Source organism: Juglans microcarpa x Juglans regia, chromosome 2D (assembly GCF_004785595.1).
Source record: "Juglans microcarpa x Juglans regia isolate MS1-56 chromosome 2D, Jm3101_v1.0, whole genome shotgun sequence".
Lineage (NCBI taxonomy): Eukaryota > Viridiplantae > Streptophyta > Magnoliopsida > Fagales > Juglandaceae > Juglans > Juglans microcarpa x Juglans regia.
In genome coordinates, this window is record NC_054596.1 from 40,804,781 (window position 1) to 40,830,602 (window position 25,822).

Here is a 25,822-nt window from a genome sequence, read left to right on the forward strand (position 1 = left end):
CAAACATCTAGAAATGGTGCCTATATTAATAAATCCACCCCCACCTCACCTCTCTCTCATCAAAAGGTTTGGTTTGTGCTTTCAAACTTTGACCCAATTTTCCTACTTTTGTTTTAGTACTTTCCAATCCAGAATCATCTTTTTCTACCATTCTTTGTCTTTCATCAGCAAACTGTTTTCGATTCAAAAGTTCATATCTGAACCCAAACTTGAATAGAAGATTTGTGCCAAATTGTACCATTAAAACCGTGGCATGCGTAGTAAATCTTATATCAGATTTGCTTACTTCAGAACAAAACATAGGATTGAGAAGCTGATCAACATATATAGCAGCTCATGGTTGATAGCTTAAATTGGTGTTTTTCACTGTACTTTGGGGTTGTCTGACTGCTCCTAAAATTTCCTAGTACACGAACATGCATCAACAAGATTTGCATTTAAGCATCCAACTTCTGGGTTTGAAATTCTTCAAGTAACTTTCCCAGTTCTAATAATAATTCAGTTATGTGCACATGCTCATTGTGACTTGATGTGCATGTACACCAAAATTGGCTTTCTGCCATTTATGCTTTTGTTTTTTTTTTTTTTCCTAAACAAGCATATTATAGATATATATAACAGTTATAAGATACAAGAGTTACAGAGTGGGAGGTCCCAACATTCATCCTAAACCAACAATACAACATAAGAATGAGAGAAAAAAAAAAGAGGGATTTGAGGCCAATAACTTAACCCCCCACCCATTTCCCACAAAAGGGAAGCCGCATGAAGCGGTTTTGATATATTCCGATAAACGGACTGTAATACTAGGACCGAAAGTCGCAGTGAAATGTTTTGTGTTGCATCTTGGTGGTCTGAACTGGCTAGTGGAGACTTTCACTACCTCTTTCTCACGATCCTTGGTTATGAGAAGCGAAAACATAGGAAGATAGCAAACGGGAAATGCGTCGAACCGCCGGCAAACGATTTATGCTTCTGTTTGTTTGTACACTTGGTATTCAAGAGGCATAGATTACAAACAATCATAGTATCTAGAATTCAAGAGGCAAATTACAAAAACATGACCATCCAAAAGTGTTCACTGCTAATAGATCATGAAGGAGCTGGTTTAGTGACTTACGGACGTCAACCACAGGATTTCACAGGACAATCTCAGGAGGGGGTTTTCCATTAGACAATTCTTCGAGTCTGTTGATAACATTTTGGGCCAAACTACCATATGCTTTGGAGACTGCAGAATTTGACGCTGCTACAACTACGGGAATACCTTCATCAAAACCTTTCCTAATCTCTAATTCCAATGGTATCTGAACAGTTAGATGCAGACTAATTAGAACAGATTAACATCATTATATATAGTGAGGTGCAATTGCCATCATCAACTACATCGAGTAAGTGCATTCCATCAAATAGCCCGCACCCCGCTATCCCACCCCCGCCTGCTCCACCTCCGCATGGCAGGCAGCACCCCTACCATCAAATATCTTCATTCGTGAAGAAAATATTAAAACATCCTAAAAATATTACCCATAGCGAGAATTATATTTTGTGACTATCTATTTATCATTTTTGAGACAATTCTCGTATTAATAATTGGGTTGAATTTATCTATCACAATTGTGGCTATGTTTTATGCCAATATTTGGCTAGTTCTGACCTGGTCAAGGTTTCAATGTTGTAACAGTGTTCTACGGTTCAAGAGATCTTTTAAAGCCAACTATAAAAACTATAAAGCTTTATGATCAGGTAATGAACTATTTTAGATCAAATCTTGCTTCCTTTCCTCAATGACGAGGTTGAATTAATTACTATATACCTCACCAACAAACTCCAGGCCCATTTCAGAAGCTGCTTTACGAGTTCCTCCTTTCCCAAAGATGAATGAAGGTTCAAGGTTCACCACAATGTCAATGTGGACACTTAAAAGTAGCTCATTTTCTCTAAGAATCCCCAAAATCTGTCAAAGAAATCATAATTTTCATATCAATTATACGGTTATTGGGCTTTACTTCATCGTTCTGCTTGCTTTCATAATCATCAGATAGTACTTAGATAATGCAATTATGCCTCATGCCATTACCCGGTAACATGTGTACTTAACATATGGTAAGCATATTCAAAGCACATGAAGTTGAGATATTGGAACCAATAGGACGCAGGGCCTTTGACCTCCAAACTTGATCAAAACATATTATAATGCATGAAAAAGGGGAAATCAGCAATGTAGACAACAATCCAACGTGTTAAAGGTTCAAGGGTCTCTGGTAGCTAGAAAGAGAGAGACAGAGACAGACAGATCATCAACAAAGTAAAATAGAGGAAGTAGAAAACAAGAGATGATCATACAGGAACTTGGACTTTAGAGAACATTTCAACTCCTCTATTAGCATTCATTAATGCCACATCCTAAGGACTTGAAACAATCCATACCCCTGCCAGCAAGTCATTAAACAAGGTTAAAAACAACCAAAGAACGATTTTTCACCAAAATATATCAACAATTCATGTTGAGGAGAGGGAGGGTACTTCAGGGGGTATTTGCAAATCAACGCAATGATAATTTAAAAAATTACCATTTAATGACACAATAACATATCTATGCTAAAAGTAATATAAGAACTAATATCCATAATCAAGTGCCAAGCAAGACAATGGAAAATACTAGTTTTTTTTTTTTTTTTCTTAAGAAATTTGCAGGTATTGAGGGAACTAATGTTGGAGCTTGTTCTCCTAGCAGTGGAAAGTATCAGCAAGGCTGAAATATCGACCCATTTCATATTTCGATCTCTTTTCTTTTATACAAAAGAAACGATAGAAAGAAAAAGATTATATATCTATATGAGAGACCTCGAAGCCCCCCTCTCGGATACCAGAAACCTCGAAGCCCCCCCCTCTCGGGTACCGGAAACCTCGAATACCCAAATGTGTAAAGCTTGATTTTATACGTAATCCTAAACCCTCAGTGACAGTGGTGGTTAATTTTTTATTGGAGAACTGGCCTTGTTGCAAAAGACTGGTCCAACGTTGCTAAGAAAGACCAGAATGAAGTAAGTTTTCATTTCGCGGTTTAAATTACTGTGTTACTGCTGCATAATTTTTTTCTGTTGGATTCCGAGAGTGATTTACTGGGTTTGAGTAGTCCTTAAATTTGTAGAGAAGATAAGATTAAGAAGAGAAGATTTAGTAAATTTTCAAGTCAAAACTGAGACAAAAGTAATCCACAAGCTGAAATACATGACATTGTACTGAGTTCGTCTGGTATGCCCTTTTACCATTTATGCTATAGCTGCTACCATTTATGGCCCTTTATTTCTGAATTCATCGGAGTGTAATATGGCTATCAATTTTGACCATGGCTTGAGATTGTGGTTTGAGATTGTGGCTTGAATTCTTCTAAGATTATTAAGAACTCACTGCAGTAAAAACCGTAAAACAATGACAGAGTATTGAAATGGTATGTAACACAGGAAGATGATGAAGATGGAAGCTACAGTACTTCCATTCTTGATAACTTGGATTTTCGAGGAACCCAAAACCTCCCAAAAGAGAATACCGAATTGTTCAGATTTCACATGCCTAATTATAGATTCCTTTTCTCACCTTATTGGTGTGACTCTAACAGAAAAATTAATAAAAGAAATAAAAGACCTTACAATTCCAGCTGATAAAACACAGCGTTTAAGAGTGTTAATTCAAACTACACCGTTTCGCATTATTCTAGATAAAAGTCGTAAACCTGCTGAAACAACACCGCATGCTTCTTCCTCCCGTTCACCGTTTCAACAACATATGAATTGCCCCATTTCCTTTTCTGCTTCTTCATTTACCCTATTCTCCCGAGATTTTTCTTCCCCAAATCAAGATCTCACCTTTATCTCTCTTCTTCCATGGCACTCCTCATCACCCTAACAAAGATATGGCTTCAATTATTCTGAGAATGTGGTGTGAGATTGTGGCATGGACTATGATATTTTGGTGTGAATTCTGCTAATAGTGGTTCTGATTTGTTGATTGTGGTGTCAGATTGTGGCTTGAATTCTTCCGAGATTGTGGTGTAATATGGCTATGATCAATTTTGACTGACTGCATGGATCTTATGAGATTGTGGTGTAATATGGCTACCTGTCAGGCAATTGAAGAAACCAACTAAGTGCCAACTCAAGCCTAGCTGTCATCAGATTTTGTGCCTTCCATGATTCTATGATCAGTTTTTTATTTATGTAAATATTGTTTTTATTGTGATTGTAAATTTCCTTTTCAGTTACATAATTTTTGAAATGCCTAAAATTAAAGCTCTCGGGTTGTATAAAAATACAGAACTTGAATAGAAATTTTGTGAGTTTGAAATACAAATTCATAGCAGTGCAATTTCTCTATATGGTATCAGAAGAGCCATACCTTTACCGAGTATCTTTCCTTCTTGTTTCCTGCGACATGGCTGCCATCCCTGCATCTAATACCGATTCACCCATCATCACCATCAATGCTGCAACCACCATCAATGAAAAACTCACCCCTTCTACCTTTCCTCAGTGGAGGGCTCAATTTGAAGCAGTGCTCACTGGTTATGATCTCATTGATTTTGTCACTGGTGTCAAACAATGCCCTGCTATTGATGAATCGAACTCTGCTGCCTCCAAAGCCGCGAACTCCCACTGGGTTCGCCAAGACAAACTGATTCTCCACACCATTCTTGCTTCCACCTCCACCACCATTACTCCCCTTCTTGCTGCATACAAAACATCTCATGAGGCTTGGACAGCACTGACCCTATTATACGCGGGAAAATCAAGAACGCGTGCGATGCAACTCAAGGAGGATTTGACCTTGAGCAACTGTGGAAATCACACCGTTACTGAATTTCTTCAAGCAATCAAAGTGATTGCTGACGAACTCACAATCATCGATCATCCTGTTTTGGATGACGATTTAACTCTTTACATCCTCAATGGATTGGATCCCGAATTTAGAGAAATTGTGGCACCCATTCGTGCCTGTGAGACATCTTTGAAATTTGAAGAAATACATGATCTTCTTGTAGGTCATGAGAGTTACCTTAGGCGGTTAGAGAATCAAATGGCAGCAACATTCATTCCCACTGCAAATTACTCTCATTGGCAAGGAGGTGCTCCTGGAAATCATAAACTGAGCCTTAAGACTTCCTTCAACAAGCCTCGCAGCAACAATGAGCACAATAAAAAGGGCCTTCCGATTCGGGCTACAGGAAATACAAGCCCAAATGTCAATGGTGTAATCAAGTGGGCCACATGGCCAAAAATTGTCCAAAAATGCCTTCCACTGAATTCACTGCAAACTGTGCTGCATCTTCTCAAGGAAAAAATAAAAGTGGCTAGTTGATTCAGCGGCTTCTCACAATATGACTACTGATCTTTCTAATCTGTCAATTAATTCTGAATATGATGGTACTGATGAGGTGGTCATTGGTGGTGGATCAGGTTTGCCTGTATCGCATATTGGTTTGTTATCTCTTGCATCGTCTAACCGTGTCTATCATTTACGTGATACCTTTTGTGTTCCCACAATTCAGAAAAATCTCATTTCTGTTCACCACTTTACCAAGCATAACAATCTTTATCTTGAATTTCATCCTACTTATTTTTTGGTGAAGGATCAGATCACGGGGCAACACTACTCAAAGGCGAATGTGAAGATGGAGTGTACCCATTTCCAGAGCATCCACCACAAAACTCCAAACATGCTGTTGCCTATGTTCATGAACGCACTACTGCCGATGGATAGCACAAAAGGCTTAGTCATCCATCGTAAAAAATAGTCCATCATTTAATTCATGCTTTTTCTTTACCAACCAATAAGAATGGACAGTTATTCTTTGTACTTCATGTTCTCAAAATAACGCTCATCGCCAACCATTTAATTCTCATGGTTTCACTAGTACTACTCCCATGGAATTGATTTACATGGATGTTTGGGGTCCATCTCATGAAATTGGTGTTGATGGTTCAAAATATTATGTTATTTTTGTTGACCATTATATCAAATACATTTGGCTCTATCCTATGACTCATAAATCCAATGTTCAAATAATCTTTCCACAATTCCAAAATCTTGTGGAAAATCAGTTTAACACCAAAAAGAGTCTTTATTCTGATAATGGTGGGGAATATGTTGGACTCAAATCTTATCTTTCCGTTCATGGGATTAGTCACTACACAACCGCTCCTCACACTCCACAACAAAATGGTATGTCTGAAAGACGACATCGCCATCTTGTTGAGACTGGTCTCACCTTACTCATAGATGCTCACATGCCTCTCTCCTATTGGCCATACGCGTTTCAAACTGCTACTTATCTCATAAATAGAATGCCCACTTCAACTTTAAACAATCAATCACCGTTTGAAAAATTGTTCAAACAAATCCCAAATGATCTCAAGCTCAAGCAATTTGGCTGCCTATGTTATCCATTAACTAAGCCTTATAACAAGCATAAATCAAACCCTAACACTTATGTGCCCAAATTACCTTCATCTGACGTCGCAAATTCCTCTATACCGATATTTCTCCCGCAAGTCATCTTGCCTCCACTCCGATCTCCTCAATCTCCGAAACTGGGTGCCGAAGTCTTGTTGTCGTCTGCGGATAGGTCATCTCCTAAACCGCCTCCTCCCCAGGTAAGTACCTTCTCTTCTCCTCCCTTGATTTTAAGCCAAATTTCTCCATTAGAAGTGCCTACACCCACTTGTTCTAAAAATGATGTAGTGCGCACTCACAAAATGACTACCCGATCCATGAATGATATCTATAAGCCAAAAAAATCTTTTGTAGTCACTAAGCACCCTCTTCCACCATCATTGGAACCCACGAGTGTTACTGAAGCACTCAATCAGAGACCAGGATTGGATTACAAAGAGACGTTTAGTCCTGTTGTAAAACTAGTCACCATATGTACTGTCTTAACTCTTGTTGTAATGCAAGGTTGGTCTCTACGGCAATTGGACATCAATAATGCCTTCCTTCTTGGGCATCTCACTGAAAATGTATATATGAAACAACCACCTAGTTTTCGGAGTCCAGACAGACCCAATCATGTTTGCTGTCTTACAAAGGCAATATATGGGCTAAAACAGGCACCTCGTGCTTGGTATTCTGCTCTCAAACAAGCACTGTTAGCAATTGGTTTCATCAATGCAAAATCTGACTCCTCTCTACTTGTGTTTCACGATGGTTCCATACTTGCTTATTGCTTAGTATATGTTGATGATTTGATTATCACTGGAAATAACTCGACATTTGTTGCAAGTATTATTCATCAACTTGGACAGAAATTCTCCATCAAAGATCTGGGGTCCTTACATTTTTTTCTAGGTGTTGAGGTCATTCCTACTAAAGAAGGTTTGTTTCTAACCCATCATAAGTATATCTGAGACATTCTAGCTAAAACAAGTATGGATGGAGCTAAGGATGTCACCACTCCTCTCTCTACCTCGGTTTCTCTAAAGCTGGAAGATGGTTCGTCATCTGTTGACTCAACCGAATATCGAAGGGTGATTGGAGCATTGCAATATCTATCCTTGACTCGGCCTGATATAAGCTTTGCAATGAATAAACTATCTCAATTTATGCATTGCCTCGCACAGACCCATTGGACAGCCATTAAAAGATTGCTACGCTACTTGAAGAACACCATTTTTCACGGCATCAATATAAGAAAAACATCAAACCCAGCACTCACCTGTTTCTCGAATGCTGATTGGGCTGGTAGTTTGAATGATAGAAAATCAACTTTAGCTTATATTCTCTTCCTTGGTCACACACCCATTTCATGGAGCTCCAAAAAGCAACGTGCCATTGCACGGTCATCAACAAAAGCTGAATATAGGGCTTTAGCTACGGCTGCAACAGAGTCCATGTGGCTGCTATCTCTACTCCAAGAAATGAAGTTTACATTACCACAGCCACCTGTCCTCTTGTGTGATAATTTGGGCGCAACACAGCTAAGTTTTAATCTTGTCCAGCATTCAAGAATGAAGCACATCCAGATAGATATTCACTTTGTGTGAGATTTGGTTGAAAAAAAATTTCTTAATGTTCGACATGTTCACACTAATGACCAGCTCGCAGATTTACTCACAAAGCCACTCTCAAGACAGGACAGAACATTTGAGAAACAAAATCGGCCTATCTAATGGTAGCCCATTCTTGCGGGGGCGTATCAAGGAAATTGAAGAAACCAACCAAGTGCCAACTTAAGCCTAGCTGTCACCAGATTTTGTGCCTTCCATGATTCTAGAATCAGTTTTTTATTTATGTAAATATTATTTTTATTGTGATTGTAAATTTCCTTTTCAGTTACATAGTTTTTGAAATGCCTAAAATTAAGGCTCTCGGGTTGTATAAATATACAGAACTTGAATAGAAATTTAATGAGTTTGAAATACAAATTCATAGTAGTGCGATTTCTCTATACTACCATCGAGATGGTGGGAGACGGAGATGGTGGGCGCGACATAGATGGTAGGCGACGGAGATGGTATTCGAAATTACTGGTGGGCGAAAAAACGGGTAACGACGAAACTAAGGTGGGTGATAGAACTGGTGTCGTACGGCGGTGGCCGACAAATTTGAAATTTGTGAAGGGCTCAAAACGTTTGATTGGGTTAAGGCATCGTAGGTTGTTGACTTTCTGAAGAAATGTTGATTATCCAGTGTGATAACCTTAGTGAATTGTGTAGAATTGCTGATGTGGCAGACTATTATTGGAGGATGTTAATCCCTTTGCAACAACGGACTGGTGCAAAGCTGAACTGATAACTCAATTACAATGAAAGACCTTAAAAATCCCTTCATAAATTAATCATTGTAAGCCAAATGTAGAGCCTTCATAAGAGTAAGGCTACGTTTGGATGTTGAACTGAGTTGAGTTAAGTTGAGATGATAAAATATTGTTAGAATATTATTTTTTAATATTCTTATTATTTTGAGATTTGAAAAAGTTGAATTGTTTATTATATTTTGTATTGAAATTTGAAAAAATTGTAATGATAAATTGAGATAAGTTGAAATGGATTTAGGAATCAAACGAAGCCTAAATGAATGTACTTGTAGCTCTTAATTTCAAACTAAAAAATACCAAAGATTGGATCTTTATTGTCTCTAGAGGTTTTACGTTGAGTGCAATGAAGTCAGAAGTATAAACATTTTAATTCAAACTATTTTATTATTATTTACAAATTATTTCAATACTATTTACAATTTTTCATCTCATTTCTATGTAATCAAACTGAGAGCTAAAGCCAATTGCTTGCTAGTAACCGAAAAACAAAAGGAATAGTGCCTGATGAAATTTCTTATCTTATTTTATAGTGGGTATAACTTAAGTATCTAAAGCGACATGATCTATCGCCTTAATAATTTTTCAATTTCAAGATAACTCTTGCAATACGTACGGCAAGCTAGATTGTTTTGTACCCTTGATATCTTGTTTACGTATTCATAGATACAACCAACAAAAGAGCCTACGTATGAAATCCAAACAACGTTATAAAATACTCCTCATTTCAAGGTCGGACACATATTTCTTGATGATCATACTACAAAAATCATTTAGTTCTTTCAAGAACTTATGTGGCTCCTGGACAGCATCATGCATGAAACCTTATTTTGATTTTTATATTTGTAGGCAAACTGATTTATTAGACTGTAAAATGGGTGATTTCTTTTGATCAGTTTAACATTCTTCTTCTTCTTCTTCTCAAGACTGCATACTCGATCCCTATAGACAAATTAAGTAGTACTTACGTTGTTATTTTTTTTTATTAGTTTATATATAAAGGAAGTGGGAGGTTTCGAACCCAAATTTTTTATTTGGAGAACCGAGCATATGTCATAAGGCCATCAAACTCTTGACACTTACATTGTTATTATGGGAAAATCTATACATTAGCTGTAAATGTAAATTGCCGCACCTTGTATGGCTTGTATATTGACATTTAAATAGGACTTACAAGATGTACATACAGTTGTTGATAGCCCGTTTGAGAATTATACAAGGAAAGTAGAATCAGCTAAAATAGAAAGTATAGCCAGACTAAAATTAATGTACAACAAGAATCATGGTAGTACTAAAACAGAGTAATAAAAGAAAGAGGGATTTTTTGGAGAATTGAGAGTGATTGTTGGAGAGCTTGTCTCTTCATTCCCCCTCAACTCAAGGCGGGATAGGTTCGACGAAGAGCTTGCGCCGATTTGGTTCAAACTTGGGATTACACAGGGGCTTTGTGAAGATGTCGGCCACCTGATTATTTCTAGAAACATGTTCTAGATGAATCAATTCTCCTGAGACTTGTTCCCAGACGAAATGTACATCAATTTCAATGTGTTTTGTTCTATGATGAAAAACTGGATTCTTGGCCACACTTGTTGCACTGATATTGTCGGAATATAGCGTGGGAGATGAGAGTTCATATCCAACGCTCTTCAGTAAATTCATTTGCCACATTAGTTCAGCTGTGGTTGAAGCCAAGGCTTGGTATTCTGCTTCTGCAGTTGAACGTGTGACAGTAGCTTGCTTCTTTGCCCCCCAAGACAACAAATTATTTCCAAAGAAAACTGCAAAACCAAATGTTGAACGTCTGTCATCTCTAGAACCTGCCTAGTCGACGTCACAAAAACCTTGCAAAGCTGTGATGGATGTTTTTGTGAGATGAAGACCAGGTTTATGGTACCCTTGAGATACCGAAATATACGTTTAACAGTAATGAGATGAGGAGCTCGAGGCACTTGCATAAATTGGCACACAAAATTTACAGCAAAAGTAATATTTGGCCTTGTCAAAGTCAAGTATTGTAATGTTCCTACCATCTTGCAATATTCTGTTGGATCGGATAGGAGTTCACCTACATGTGCAGAGAGATGTGCACAAGATGCAAGTGGTGTTGTCACTGGTTTGGCTCCCTCAAAGTCAAATTTTTGTAATAACGTTAGCAAGTATCGGGAGTGAGATAGAGTCAATGAACTGGAGTCCCGTGTAACTTGTACTCCAAGTAAAAAATGTAATTCACCAAGGTCTTCCATATAAAAAATGGTGGACAAATGAGAAATGATTTTTGTAAGAAAGGGAGTTGATGTTCCTATCAGAATTATATCATCCACATATATGAGCAAAATAATAATTTCAGAACCCTGACACCGAAAGAACAAAGAAGTATCATAGGGAAATCTTTGAAACCCCATTTGACATAGATAATTGTTGAACTTGAGATACCATGCCCGGGGAGCCTGTTTTAAACCATACATTGTTTTGTGGAGACGACAAACATATTCGGGATGATTTGGATTCTCGAAACCTGGAGGTTGAGTCAAGAAAACGTTTTTTTGCAAATTCCCATACAAGAATGCATTACTTACATCCAATTGTTTCCAAGACCACCCGTGAGATAGAGCCAAAGTGAGAATCAAGCGAATAGTCCTTGGCTTAACAACCGGACTAAACGCTTCTTCATAATCCAGCCTCTGCAATTGAGTGAAACCTTATGCCACTAGGCGAGCCTTATATTGTTCAATAGAGCCATCAACATGGGTTTTAGTTTTGAATACCCACTTGCTAGTGACAAGGTTCATGTTTGGTGATGGAGGCACAAGTGTCCAGGTTCGATTTGAATGAAGAGTATTGAACTCCGATTGCATGGCTTGCTGCCATTTTGAGTCCTTCAAAGCCATTTTATACGTCTTATGCTCAGTTGGGATGGCTTTCAAATCTGTAAGAAAGCATGCAGGTCAAAGATGTTTTGTGGAGAAATAAACTTTAGGTCTTCGTGTGCCATCTTGTGATCGAGTCACCATGGGGTGAGTTTGAATAGGATCATTGTTGTGTGAGATTGTAGGAGCATTTAAAACCAACTGTAACTCTGAAATTTCTACTGTAGGTTCCAATATTGAATCAACCAAATCTATATGATCAAAGTTAGGGGCCATGGTTGATGAAGAAGTAGCACTTGTAAAGCTGTTATTAGTAGGCATGGTGTTTCGAGGCTCATGTAAAAGGCTCTTAGGTAGAGCTTGAAGCTTGAACCATGAATATTTTCTTGCAGGATGCACCTGGGTAGAGGAAGAAAAAGGAAAACTTTCTTCATTAAAGACAATGTGTCTGGATACATACACCCTGCCAGTTTCCAAATCTATGGATCTATAGCCTTTGTGATGGGGTGAATAGCCAACAAATACACATGGGATGGATTTAAGATCAAGTTTGGAGCGGCCGAATGGAGTAAGATAAGGGTAACAAGCACAACCAAACACTTTCCAAAAATTGTAAGAAGAAGGAGAGTGGAACACTAACTCTTATGGAGATTTACCATTAAGAGTTGGAGTTTTCAACCGATTTATGAGGAAAGCGATAGTTTGGAACGCAGCAGGCCAAAATTTATTTGGAAAGGATGAATGGGCCATTAAGGTTAGAGATGTATCAACAATGTGGCGATGACGCCTTTCTGCAAAACCATTTTGTTCGGGAATTCCAGGACAAGACAATCTTTGAATAATGCTTTTAGAAAGAAAATAATCTTTAAGTGTTTGATTTACGAACTCCCCACCTCCATCACTTGGAACAATTTTTACACGAGTATGAAATTAATTTTTCATTAATTTAAGAAAGTTTGGGAAGATAGAAATGACATTAGATTTTCTAGCCATAGGAAATAACAAATATAGTGCAAGTACTCATCAACAATAACTAGACAGTATCGGAAGCATAAGATGAGGTAATAGGTGCAGGGCCCCATACATCCGTATGTATAGTGTGAAGAAAAGATGAAACATGTGAATTTCGAGCATGGAGAGGTAATTTGGTGGATTTGCCTAAAATGAAACTTTCAAAAAACACAACATTTTTATTCAAAGTAGGAAGCAATTGTAACAAAGATTGAAGGACCCGAGTGTTTGGGTGCCCAAGTCGAGTATGCCATAGATTCCTTGACACTTTATTTACTACAAAATTAACTGGAGTTGCAATGGGAGACTTGAAACGCATGGGGTATAGTCCATCCTGCAAGAGTCCTTTAAGAAGTACTTGGTTCGTCCTCAGATTCTTGATGATAAAGCCTCACGGATAGAACATGAAACAACAATTATTGTCAGCAATAAACTAAGAAACCGAAAGTAATTTTTTCTGGAAAACAGTAACAATAAGAGTATTCTTCATGATAAGATTGATGTTAGGCACATATGAATTTTCAATACCAGAAATAGATAGGTGAGAACCGTTACCAACCATAACCATTTCATTTCCTTTGTATGGTAGAGTACCTTATTTCTCAGTTTGAGTGAAAGTCATATGCTGGTTTGCACCCGTATCTGGGTAACATGCTTTATCAATGGTTTCACCAGCTTGAATTGCAAGAAATGCGTGATATTGATCTACTTCTTCATAAGAAGCACAACAGTTATCAGCCTTATGATTCGAACAACCACACCAAAAACAAGTGATGCATGATACTCGTCCACCACGAGTAGAACCACGGCTAATGCTGCCATTTGCACGAGTTGAAGGCTGCTAACTACATCCAGCAAAAGGCTTGTAGTAAGACTTGCCACTCCCACAAGCACGATAATTCTGGCCCTGCCCACGAGCACGAGATGGTGGGATACCATGTTGTTTAAAACCAGAGGACAAGTGGTATTAAGTGCCAGTGCAAAATTTGGAGTGCTATGGGTTGAGGAAACTCGAAAATCAAAGTCCTTCAATTTACTAATGACATTTTCAAGTGCTGGAAAAATGTCTCTAGCTTTAATGACAGCCACAATAGGATCAAATTCAGGTCCTAAATCCCGTAGCAAACAGATTATGAAATCTTCATCCTCCATTGGTTTCCCTGCACCACATAGAGAAAGGGCCAACGCTTTGCCCTTGTGCAGATATTCCTCCATAGAAGAGGAGCCTTTGGTGAGTGCCTGCAACTCACCACGCATCTGCTGAACACGATCTCGTATATGTCGACCATACAGAGTTTTGAGTGTCTCCCATGCATCACGTGCCGTTTCACAATTTATCACTTGTGAAAGATGAATGTCTAAAAGAGAAGATCGAATCAACTAATCAAGACGCAACCATGTTGCTGCTGCTGAACTTGAATTGCAAACACCATTTTCATCAATAATGGTAGTGGGGGGACAAGGCACTTCATTTGTAACGTAATCAAGGAGTCCATGTCCTCAAAGAATAGGAACTACTTGAGCTAGTTTGTAGAAGCTAACTTGATAGAGATTTCGGGCAGATTGGTTTTTGTGGTAAACAAATCGAGAGAGGACGTGTTGCCCACAAAAGGAATCGATGAGGTTGAAGAGGATGTCATTTTGTCTGAAAACCTCGAGTGGCTCTTTATACCACGTAAATGTAAATTGCCGCACCTTGTATGGCTTGTATATTGACATTTAAATAGGACTTACATGATGTACATACAGGTGTTCATAGTTGTTTGAGAATTATACAAGGAAAGTAGAATTAGCTAAAATGGAAAGTATAGCTAGACTAAAATTAATGTACAAGAAGAATCATGGTAAGACTAAAACATAGTAATAAAAAATAGAATGCTTTTTTGGAAAATTGAGAGTGATTGTTGGAGAGCTTGTCTCTTCATCACCCGTTTTTTATTAACACCAAAAATCTGACATGGCATTTGTTTTTTTCCCACTATTTTTGCCCTTTGCCCAGTTTGTGGATGCTTTATCCTTCTTCTTAGTACCGGTTTCTTTTTTCTCTTTTCAATTTTTGTCTTCAATTACTTTTAGAATAATTATCTCAAAAACTTCAATCATAAACATCCATTTATGCGGTTTTCTCCTTATTCAGCTTAAAAAATCCTATGAGAGCCTGATTTGTCAAAATCATTCACCTGTATTTGGAATAGTAGAAATTCTTTTTATCACAATTTCTAGCCGATTTCTATGAAGGAACCATTATCATTGCCTACGAGCACCAAATCGGCATAAATTTTTCCATGAGTGGAACTTTTTCAAGTATGGATTTGGAGATTTCGAGCATTTGGTGGCAAAAAGATGTGGAAAGTCTGATATTTGTTTTGAAAGGAAAAAAAAAATGGGAAGTTCTGATGTTTGTTTTTGAAATGCATTGGTTAAACCCAAAAGATTTCTTCCAAAATAGCTTTTCTTCGACCTTCGGTGACCTCCCAGTTTTTTAATCTGAGAGGGAACATAATTTCACAGTAATGAACAAGCAAAACTCATAACAAGAGAAAGATAGAGACGTTGGGGAACCACATGAAAAGAAGAAAGATAGGAGTTATCTCTCTGCTTTTATACCACAACCATGGTTGAGCAACTTGGAAGGATGCAACTTGTTCCTTTTCTATTATTGAACTTTTTGGAGATTTTAAAATTTTGGATATAGCATCCCAAATCGTGGTCATAGAGGGGTTGGGTGAAGGGGGGTTTCATAGAGAAGAGGGTGAAGGAGTGAAGGGGTGAAGGGAGGCTTAGGTTGTGGGGTGAAGGGCAGGGCGGATTCACTTGTTAGTGAACTGGGTTTACCATGTAGGTGTGGGGTGTAAGATTAAAAAACCGGCTAATGTATATATTTTTTCTTGTTATTATATATGCTGGAAAGGGTAAAAGCATCCCATCAGCAAGTAAAGGAGAGACGAGAGAATAAGTAACAAAGGCTGATATGTGACTCTGGAGAGTGGAGGGGACATAAAGCATAAGGGAGTGGAAGAGGTTTGGGGGATTTTTTTAGGCTTCTTGGGCTTCAAAGCGATCGGGAGAGAGAGTTTCTTCAACCTTCGTCTAGACAGGGATCTCAACTTTATTATATGTATAATGAGTTAAGAAAGATCATGAGTGATAGGGGTGTAGAGCCGAGTTGGATTTTTTTTTTATCCGGTTCGAAACCCAGATGCATTCGGGCAGTTATTCGCTCAGATTACATCCGAGAGGGTGAGATACATCCCGATTCGGTTACGGATCCGATTTTGTAACCCAATTATCCGTAACCTTTTTTTTTTTAATTTTATTTATTTTTAAATTTTGACTCATTCTATTTCATCTCTTCTGAATTCTACTCTTTCGAATACTCTCACTTCCCTCTCAAGTCTCTCAAGTCTAGAATCAGCGAATCCTCGCAGCTTCTCTTACCCATTCGATTTCGTCGTTTTGTTTTTCTTACCCAGTTGAGCCATATTTTGGAGAGGTAGTATTGAGTTAATTTGCTAAGGGACTTTACTTCTGGCTGGCTTTCCTACTCAACTCCTGAGAGTTATCATCACTACTACTCATGGAGAATGGGTTGAGCCCATATTTGCTTGTGGCTTCATATTGCTTCCATATTCCTGGCTATCCAATGACATCCTCACCAATTCCAGCTTTAAGATGTGAAGAGTAGTAGATTGTATTAGTTTAATTAGTTATGATGTATTATTATTTATTTTATTTTTTGTAAATTAATATTTTGCATTGTGAATTTGTGATGTAACAATAATATTATTTATTTTGCATTATTATTTATTTTTTCCTTTATTTTATTTAAAAGGAAAAAACTTTAAAAAGTGTTTAAATTATTTTTTTTAAAAAATCTAGGCAATTTAAATATATATATATATATATATATTTTTGAAAAAGAGTACTAATAAATCCGGTTACAATCCGGATGTCTAAATCCAGATTAAATTCGATTACAATTTGGATATCCCGATTTATAGCTGAAAAAGGAAAAAAATTCAGATATCCGGATTGAATCCGATTATTCGCCCAGATTATTTTAGGATTAATCCAGGCGGATAACTACCAGGTTTTAAGAATTCGGATCCAGTTATGGCTGAATATTCATATTCGGATTCCGATCCGGTTGCACATCCCTAATGAGTGACTATAAAATATTCTTATTTGTAGTGGATCCATATTCCAAACTACCGTAGACGTAGGTCGATCATTTCACATAAATAACATAAATCCAAACGACCGTAGATGTAAACGTAGGTTCAGTAGTAAATCACATAAATCTGCGTATCTTATAATTGAATGGAATATCTATTTTCATATTGAAAAATACTATATACAACCGGGAGGGGGAACTGCAGGGGAATCGGTGCCCCATGGAAAATGAAACAGGGCCGTTTCATATTTTTCTTCCCTTCGTTTTTAACCGCCGAACTCATCTTCCTCCATTTGCCTTAAATAAAACCAAGGGTAAAAACAAGAAGTGGGAAGCTGCAATTCCATTTTACCAGGAATTTCTTGAGGATTTTGTCCGGAAACCACACGAAACATGGATGGGTTTTCAAGACTTTTCCTTCCAAAATTCATTAGACGTGTTGTTATGACCTCGTAGTAAACTCTTGAATAATGAGTAAGTGTAATTTACAACTTTCGAATGCAGACATCTTCTGGGTTGCTTTAAAATAGTCTAGATTTGGCTGTACCAAGGTGAGATATTGCCAGCAATTGTTATTTCAACACAAAAACAATCACCATCAACTGAAGTTCGTACCTTTCCATTTCCTTCCACACCTAGATGACCCAATATTTTCTCTCGCTCAAAGTTTCTGTCATTGTAATTAAAAAATTTCTTGGCTTGGAGAACATCAAGAGGACGACTTGCATAGTCCCATATCTGACCAACTACTGAGATGAGCTAAGTTGTAGTTACCGCAGACTAGGGTTCAGATGCTTGATTGACCAGATTATTTTTCTTATCAGAGGGGCAAGGGCATATTCTTCATGAACAAAATCAGGAAGCTCAAAGGATGCCCCCTCAACTGGGAGAGACCTGTATTTGATTCCGTGTAAACCTCGAAATCTTGGTCTGAAGGAGCAGACGAGAGAGATTCCTAAACTAAGCTTTTTTTTTTTTTAATATATCCACGTCAGCCGATTCCCTGGGATTCCCAACCCCGTTTGTTTGTAGCAAAACTGTTTCATATTTGGTTGATTGGACGTGCCTGAACATGATGAACTCTCTAAAATGGAGAAAAACACTCATTTGAGAATAATCCATCATTTCATTATGAGAATAATCCATCATTTCTTCTAGAAAAAAGAGGATTTTTCTTGTTCTAAGTTGGAAATCCTCTCATTCTGAGAATAATCCATCCTTTCTTCTAGAAAAAGAGGATTTTTCTTGCTCTAAGTTGGGAATCCCAGCTCATGAAGTTTGAATTTTCTCGTGGGAGTGGCATCAAAACTTGTTACGCATTCAATATTTAAGGAAATTGGATGTGATGTGTGAACATGATAATCAAGCTAGCTAGGCCACCTAAAACTGGCTACACCAACAAATCCATGATCATTTTCTTTCTGAAGATCAAAAGGTACAAGACTTTCTTTTCGCAAGGACCAAACTATATATGCGAGACTTGGTCCCGATCAACCCAATATTCATCGGTATCTTTTGGGGTTAAATGCTAATTAATATTTTTATGCAAGTTGCCTTGTCATTGTTTTAGATTAATATAGATTGGTTTTACTAAGTAATTAACAAACCTAAAGTCACTTCAATATAATACTTGATGTTGTATGCAGTACGTACGTATAACTTTCTTATTAGGTGGGAGCACTAATTTTGTTTCTCTTTATTAGAATATTATATTATTCATATTCATATTCCTCTCTAATTAATAAGAGTACAACATTTTTATTAGAGCGGTGCTACTCTGCCTCTCAGAGTGCACCGCTCCATGTTACCGCTAGTTTAAACTTTCATTTTTATTTATTTGTTTATTTATTATTTTAAAACATTTTATTTCTCACCTTCCAAATAGAATGTAATCATTTATAACTATTTCAAATTGACTCACATTCTCATAAATGATGAACAAAATAGGAATATATTACTTCTAAAAGCAATTCAACCTATAACTATTCCCAAAAGTCGTGTAATTGATAAGAAAATTAGGGTCTAACAACGAGAAGAAATACAAAGCCATCTGGTTTGACAACACAATGAATCATAGGACATTCGTCATAATGTAAATTCCAATTACATTGAAATTCAAAGACAAACAGATTCTGTAAATTAGTGCATGATCACAACATCTTGTACAAAATCATAAAAGAGCATTGGAACATATTGTGTCAATTTTTTTTTTATTTTTAGAATGGTAATCAAATTTTATACATATAGATTAAAAAAAAAAAAGTTGGGTCGGAATACCAGTTTCTTTTGAAACTACAGTCGGGTCGGGTAATCGGCCAAACGGAACAGGTCTATTTCGTGTCCGGTTGGAAATGGAGTTTTTCGACTCGGATTCCAACCCGACAGGAATTTCACTAATAATTATTTTATTTAATAATTAAATAAAAAGTAAATAAACACAAAAATTAAATGTATGAACGATAAAATTGAGTGGTAAATTGAAGGGATTCCATTAATATTTTCTATTATATTATGTAAAAGAGAAATCGTTTTTACAACTTTTAAGTAGAAAAGTCTTACTTAAATCCTTGTAAAAAAGTAGATTTTATTTTTAAAAGTGTAAAAAAAAATAGAGAAGATTTGCATGTAAATTATCCATTTAGAGCTTGTACCTAGTATTATTTTATGTAAAAATTTTATCCAAATTTAATTATTAAAAGGGATTGTCTAGGATGCTTGTATGTGTGAATGTTTATATGATAACTGAGCGTACTGAAGGTCACGGATGACCGTTTAGCCATCATTACTAAACACTTTATTTTCATTTTCAGTTTTGCTTAAGCTAGTAAATTTTTCCCCTTGAGGCGATTTTGCATTATGTGATTTTCATTTTGACTCGAGCTAGTAGATTTTTCCTCTTGAGGCGATTTGTCGTTAGTGTTGTTGCTTTGGCATTAAGTTTAAAGTTTATGGGTTGCAACCCATACTTTAAATGATTAAGTAGATCATCCAATCTCTAGGTCCATCTTTTTATGTTGTTGAATCTGTTGACTCGTTAACTAAAATAATGACAGTTATAGAGCTCGAGGCCTGACGATAGTTTTGGTTAGTGCTCACTACTTAAAAAAAAGGAAGCATATATATCTAGTCTTTTATGCTGTGGTTTTACATAACTTTTTTTTTATTTTAAGGTACGATGGAATGTTACTTGCCAGGCGAGAAAAATACTTGAGATGGTAACACCGTATTGTAAGAAATGCTAATTAATCGCATGCCTAATTAATGGAGTATCTTTATTTTATTCATAACTTTTATCTCTTCTTCTCATCCCCATCTATTTTTAATGTAAGTGTGATGCTCTTGATTGATTAACATTTAAGCTGCAAAAAGATTCCTATCTAATTTGAAATTAAAAAAACAATGCTCTGTTTTCTTTTTTAAAAGAAAATTAACTGATTATTCCACCTAGACTTACACGTGTATTGATAAAAACAAGAAAGCATTCATTCTTAATAGCCAATCATTCAACTTTTATTACCAAACAAACAACTCGTTCAGCCAGGCTACCTCGTGTTATCTTAAAGCCTCTTTCAACTGATCTCTCTCTTGAATTTAAAATAGCAAAGCAACCGATCCACTCCATTCTTATCTCTAAATGGAACTCAAAAACAGGAACTGTCCTGGATTTCCAGGACATTCTTCAGAGGTTCACCTTCGATATATATGCAAAATCGCTTTTGGGTTCAACCCTGCCTACTTGTTGCCCTCTTTTCCACAAGCCAAGTTCGCTGATGCTTTTGAAGAAAGCGTCAAGATTAGCAGCGAGAGGTTTAATGCATTAATCCCCATTGTTTGGAAAATCAAGAAGCTTTTGGATGTTGGCTTCGAGAAGCGTTAGAAAAACTAGTCTCAGAAGTTCGAGAATTCGCCACAAAAATAATAAGAGAAAAGAAGCACGAGCTTAGCGAGAATACCGTGCTCGATTCTGTTGACCTCTTGTCAAGGTTCTTGAGCTCAGGCCATTCAGACGAGAAATTCGTGACAGACATAGCGATAAGCTTTAATAGATTTCTAAATCTGGTTTCCTTTCCTTCACAGAGGGACCAACGTATTTAATAGATTTCAAACAACGTTATAAAAAAACTCCTCATTTCAAGTTCGGACCCATATTTCTTGATGATGATACTACAAAAACCATTTAGTTCTTTCAAGAACTTATGTGGCACCTGCTCAGCATCATACATGAAACCTTATTTTGATTTTCATATTTGCAGGCTGTAAATATTATGTCAATACATTTATTTATATCTTGTTTTTAATCTCTAATCCTCTTTCTTATGTGACATTTGAATGGTGGACAAGTGGCTGATTTTGAATTCTTTGAAGATTAATCCACTGAGCTAGTTGATCACGTGACCTGCACGTGACTCGTAAGCTACATTAGAAAAGAAAGAAACTCAAGCCGCAGGATTATGACACGTGTTGGCATCTGTTTCATTCTATATATTCATTGCTAACTCGATATGTGTAACTCTAATTCATTGTATTTTTTATTCTGGTTTTGGAGAGGTTTCGAGAGAGTGAGAGAACGGAGAGAGAAGAACCTAGGGTTTTGCTTAGGGTTTCACTTTGAAGAGAAAATCTGTGCGATTTTATGTTGAGTGATGAGGGCTTTGTAAATATGTGTAGTTCTGAGGCTTTGAGGTCATTACTGTCGTAGACGTAGACCATTAGAGTCGAACCACGTAAATCGGTTGTGTTGATTCTTTATTTTCTTTATTCCTTTTATTTATTTGATTATTGTTCTTGATATTATTCTGTTTCTTGATATTTCTTGATCCTGTTCTGATATTTGTATTATTTCGAATCTTGTTGGTTTTGTTAGTGTATTTTTTATATCAATCTTTGTTATTCTAAGATCTGTACAAAAGAGATTGTTGAATAAATCTTTACAGGCAAACTGATAATTTACCAGAGTGTAAAAGGGTGATTTCTTTTTATTAGTTTGACGTTCTTCTTCTCAAACTACATGCTCGATCCCTATAAACAAATTAACTAGTACTTACGTTGTTATTTTTTTTATATATATATAAAGGGAGTGGGGGGCTTTCGAATCCAAATTTTTCATTTGGAGAATCAGATTATAAGTCATCAAGTCATAAAATTCTTGGCACTTACATTGTTATTATGAGTAAATCTATACATTAGCCATTGTTTATTAACACCACGCACTTGACATGACATTTGTTTTTTTCCCCATCGTTTTTGCCCCTTTGCCCAGTTCGTGGATGCTTTAATCCTCTTCTTAGTGCTGGTTTCTTTATTGATCTATTTTCAAATTTTGTCCTCAATTACTTTTAGAATAATTGATCTCGAAAAATTCAATCATGGTGTTTGTTTTAATCATAAACATCCATTTATGTGGTTTTCTTCATATTTAGCTTCAAAAATCCTATGGCAGATTGATTTGTCAAAATCATTTGCCTGTATTTGGAATAGTAGAAATTCTTTTTGTTTTTCACAATTTCTGGTTGACTTCTAAGAAGGAACCATTATCGTTGTCTCCGAGCACCAAATCGGCATAAATTTTTCCATGAGCGGAACTTTTTCAAGTATGGATTTAGAGATTTCGACCATTTGGGGGCAAAAAGATGTGGAAAGTCTGCTATTTATTTTGAAAGGAAAAAAATGTGGGAAGTTCTGATGTTTGTTTTTTAAATACATTAGTTAAACCCAAAAGATTTCTTCCAGAATAGCTTTTCTTTGACTTTCGATGACCTCTCCGACTTTTTAATTTGAGAGAGGAACAAAATTCACAACAATGAACAAGCAAAACTCATAATAAGATAAAGATGAAGACGTTGGAGAACCACATGAAGAGAAGAAAGAGAGGAGTTATCTCTTTGCTTTTGTACCACAACCATGGTTGAGTAGCTTGGAAGGATGCAACTTGTTCCTTTTCTGTCATTAAACTTTTTGGAGATTTCAAAATTTTGGATATAGCGTTCCAAAATCGTGGTCATAGCGGGTTTGGGTGAAGGGGGTCTCAAAGAGAAGAGAGTGAAGGGGGTGAAGGGAGGCTTAGGGTGTGGGGTGAAGGGCAAAACCAGTTCACTTGTTAATGAACTTGATTTGCCACCTAGGGTGTGGGGTATAAGATTAAAAAACTAGTTGATGTATAGATTTTTTTTTTTTTTTTATTATATATTAGAAAGGGTAAAAGTGTCCCATAAAAAGTAAGGGAGAGAGAGATGGAAGGATGGTGGGACAAGGGCTGGGGATGTGACTCAAAAGGAGAGTGGAGGGCACATATAGCATAGGGGAGTGAGAAGATATTTGGGAGACTTTTTCAAGCTTCTTGGGCAGGCTTCTAGGCGATCGGGAGAGAGAGCTTCTTAGACGGGGATCTCAACTTTACCACATGTACAATGAGTTAAGAGAGATCATGAATAACTGTTAAACATTCTTATTTATAGTGAATTTGTACCTCAAACGATCCGTAGATGTAAGTTTAGTGTCAAACTCTATAAATCTGTATGTCTTATTCTCTATTTATATTTGTTGTACTTATCTCTTATTTGTTACGGTGACATAATTTTGGTATTATATATGGTGAATCACCTAAATTTACGTGTCTAATCATTGAATCAAATATCTATTTTCATATTTGGTTGATTCGACGCCTGAACATGATGAAGAAGTTTCTAAAATGGTAAAGATCACTCATTCTGAGAATAATCCATCCTCTCTTCTAGAAAAAGAGGATTTTTCTTGTTCTAAGCTGAGAATCCCAGCTCATGAAGTTTAGAAATGTGACATATATATGACCTTTGAATTTTCTCGTGGGAGTGGTATCAAAACTTGTTATGCATTCAATATTTATGGAAATTGGATGTGATGTGTGAACATGATAATCAAGCTAGCTAGGCCACCAACAAATCCATGATCATTTTCTTTCTGAAGATCAAAAGGTACAAGACTTTCTTTTCGCAAGGACCAAACTCCATATACGAGACTTGGTCCTGATCAACCCAATATTCATCGCTATCTTTTGGCGTTAAATGCTAATTAATACGTCAAAAGGTAAACAAATTAAGATAAAATGTGGTACGTACGTTTATTTATGGGCAGTCAGTGTTATTTCAGATGAGGGAAAAGTTTTTTTATCCACTTAATTTGTCTTATTTGTTTTGACTATTATTTTTTTATTTAATGATTAAAGAAGTAATTTTAAATATATTGTTATATTTATTTTTAAAAATAAAAATGTATTAAAAAAATATGAAAAAAAAAAAAAAAAAAAAAAACAGACAGCTGGGCGGCAGAGTAGCATTGCCTTACCGATGAAGAAGAAAATCCAAGACGAGGAAATGTTGACATTTGCTGCTGATTTGAGACATTAACATAGTAACATCATGTGACTAACCAAGAAATTGTCCTCACACGTTGTGATACGCATTTGCATACGAAAGCATAATAATTATGAAATGACACAACGATGTTAACCAATTGTGAAATAAATAAACATAATAATTATATTCCTATTTATCTATTTATCATTAAAAAGGGAAAGTTGTGGGGACACATCAACAAAGTGAACAAAAATCATAGTATTCCCAGGGCAATAAATAAATTACAAAATCATTATTAATATGCGAAGCCAAGAGAAAAGGAGAGATTTTCTCTCAAAATGCACGACATGATTCGTTGAATATGCGAAGATCTATCATCTACTCTCGAGGATCAACTGGGTATCACTGGCCGTTGTCAATACGTGTTTTACTGACCATTTTTGGTCAAATCAGCAGCCACCGGTGAACCGTCTTTCTCCTCCTACTTTCTCCCAAATTTCACGGGGTCCATCGCGGAAATTGCACATTTTTTTTTTCAATTTTTTGGTCTCGGCATCAATAATAAAATTATTATATTGTTTATATACAGTTCATTATAATGATTTTATAAAGAATAATGTTAGATGTATAATCTTTTATACAATCATATTTTAACATGAGTATATTTATGAGTTTTGTTATTCATCATACATACACATCACACACTACACACCATACTTTTCTTTAATTTTTAATTTTTTTTTGTTTTATTCTTCTTAAATTAATTGAATTCTTATACTCATTATTCATATATCACACATTTAGTTAGAGAAAAAAAAATAGTGTGTAGTGTATAGAAATGATAAATAGAATTTCTCATTAAATAAAAACAAATAGTTTTAAGTATTTTTGATAAATGACATGGTATCTTCATTTTATTATACTAAATAATATAGTTAAAATTACTTGCATGAGTATCGATTTTAATTGACTTACATTTTATGATAAGATGGAATACCATGTGTTTGTATTTCAAGACTATCTAATAATTTTTTAATTTTTTTTAAGATCTCTTTTGAATATATAAATAGTTTTATCTCATCTTATTTTTATAAATTTTTTAAATTTTTATATAAAATATAATGAATAATTTAATTTTTTAAAAATTTTATAATAATAATAATAATAATAAATAATATTTTGATAATATTTTATTTACGTTTTAATTATGCAAACAGATCCTCAACGGAACGTACGTACAAGCTTCGCCTCCAAGAAAGTTAGACAAGGGAAAAAGAATGAATAGTTCCGCGTTCACACGAGGTGGAAGTTTCTATGGCGTAACCGATGAGTCTAACCCCGTTTACCGAAAAAAAAAAAAAATAAATAAAATGAGCGACAGGACAAATTATCATTCACGTGTTTGAAAGGAGCTTAAACAGATATGCTGGCCAGTTAAAAGCGGTTATTTCAAATCTTTCATCCATAAACTCATATATTCGGAATTGGCCCATATTCAAGCATCCCACAATATCTCTTAACATTTTCGTTTAAATTTTAGATTTTAAAAATAAAAAGAAAAAGACAGATTGAGGAGATCTTATACTGTTTATTAAATATTTGATATAAAAAATGAAAAGTACACTGA

The 25,822-nt window shown here is 36.0% G+C and overlaps 2 protein-coding genes across 2 annotated transcripts; one reads left to right on the plus strand and one right to left on the minus strand.

The window, feature by feature from the left end:
- Positions 1-1,139: 1,139 nt before the first annotated feature.
- Positions 1,140-3,823, minus strand: LOC121249515 (iron-sulfur cluster carrier protein-like). The gene is made up of 3 exons (XM_041148215.1): positions 3,737-3,823; positions 1,817-1,957; positions 1,140-1,307 (listed from the first exon to the last, which is right to left on the minus strand). The coding sequence occupies exons 1-3, from the start codon at positions 3,821-3,823 to the stop codon at positions 1,140-1,142; spliced, it is 396 nt and encodes a 131-aa protein (XP_041004149.1).
- A 611-nt stretch (positions 3,824-4,434) lies between these two features.
- On the plus strand, positions 4,435-5,358 carry LOC121249516. Its single transcript, XM_041148216.1, has one exon. The coding sequence runs from the start codon at positions 4,435-4,437 to the stop codon at positions 5,356-5,358; it is 924 nt and encodes a 307-aa protein (XP_041004150.1).
- Positions 5,359-25,822: the final 20,464 nt, after the last annotated feature.

Bases quoted from the DNA above. Each gene is read 5' to 3' on its own strand.
- LOC121249516 (XM_041148216.1), top strand. From the start codon at position 4,435: ATGGCTGCCATCCCTGCATCTAATACCGATTCACCCATCATCACCATC.
- LOC121249515 (XM_041148215.1), bottom strand. From the start codon at position 3,823: ATGAAGAAGCAGAAAAGGAAATGGGGCAATTCATATGTTGTTGAAACG. The intron at 1,958-3,736 runs GTTTACGACTTT...TTTCTTTGACAG, and splicing joins ATGCGGTGTTGTTTCAGCAG to ATTTTGGGGATTCTTAGAGA. The intron at 1,308-1,816 runs GTATATAGTAAT...CTAACTGTTCAG, and splicing joins GCCTGGAGTTTGTTGGTGAG to ATACCATTGGAATTAGAGAT.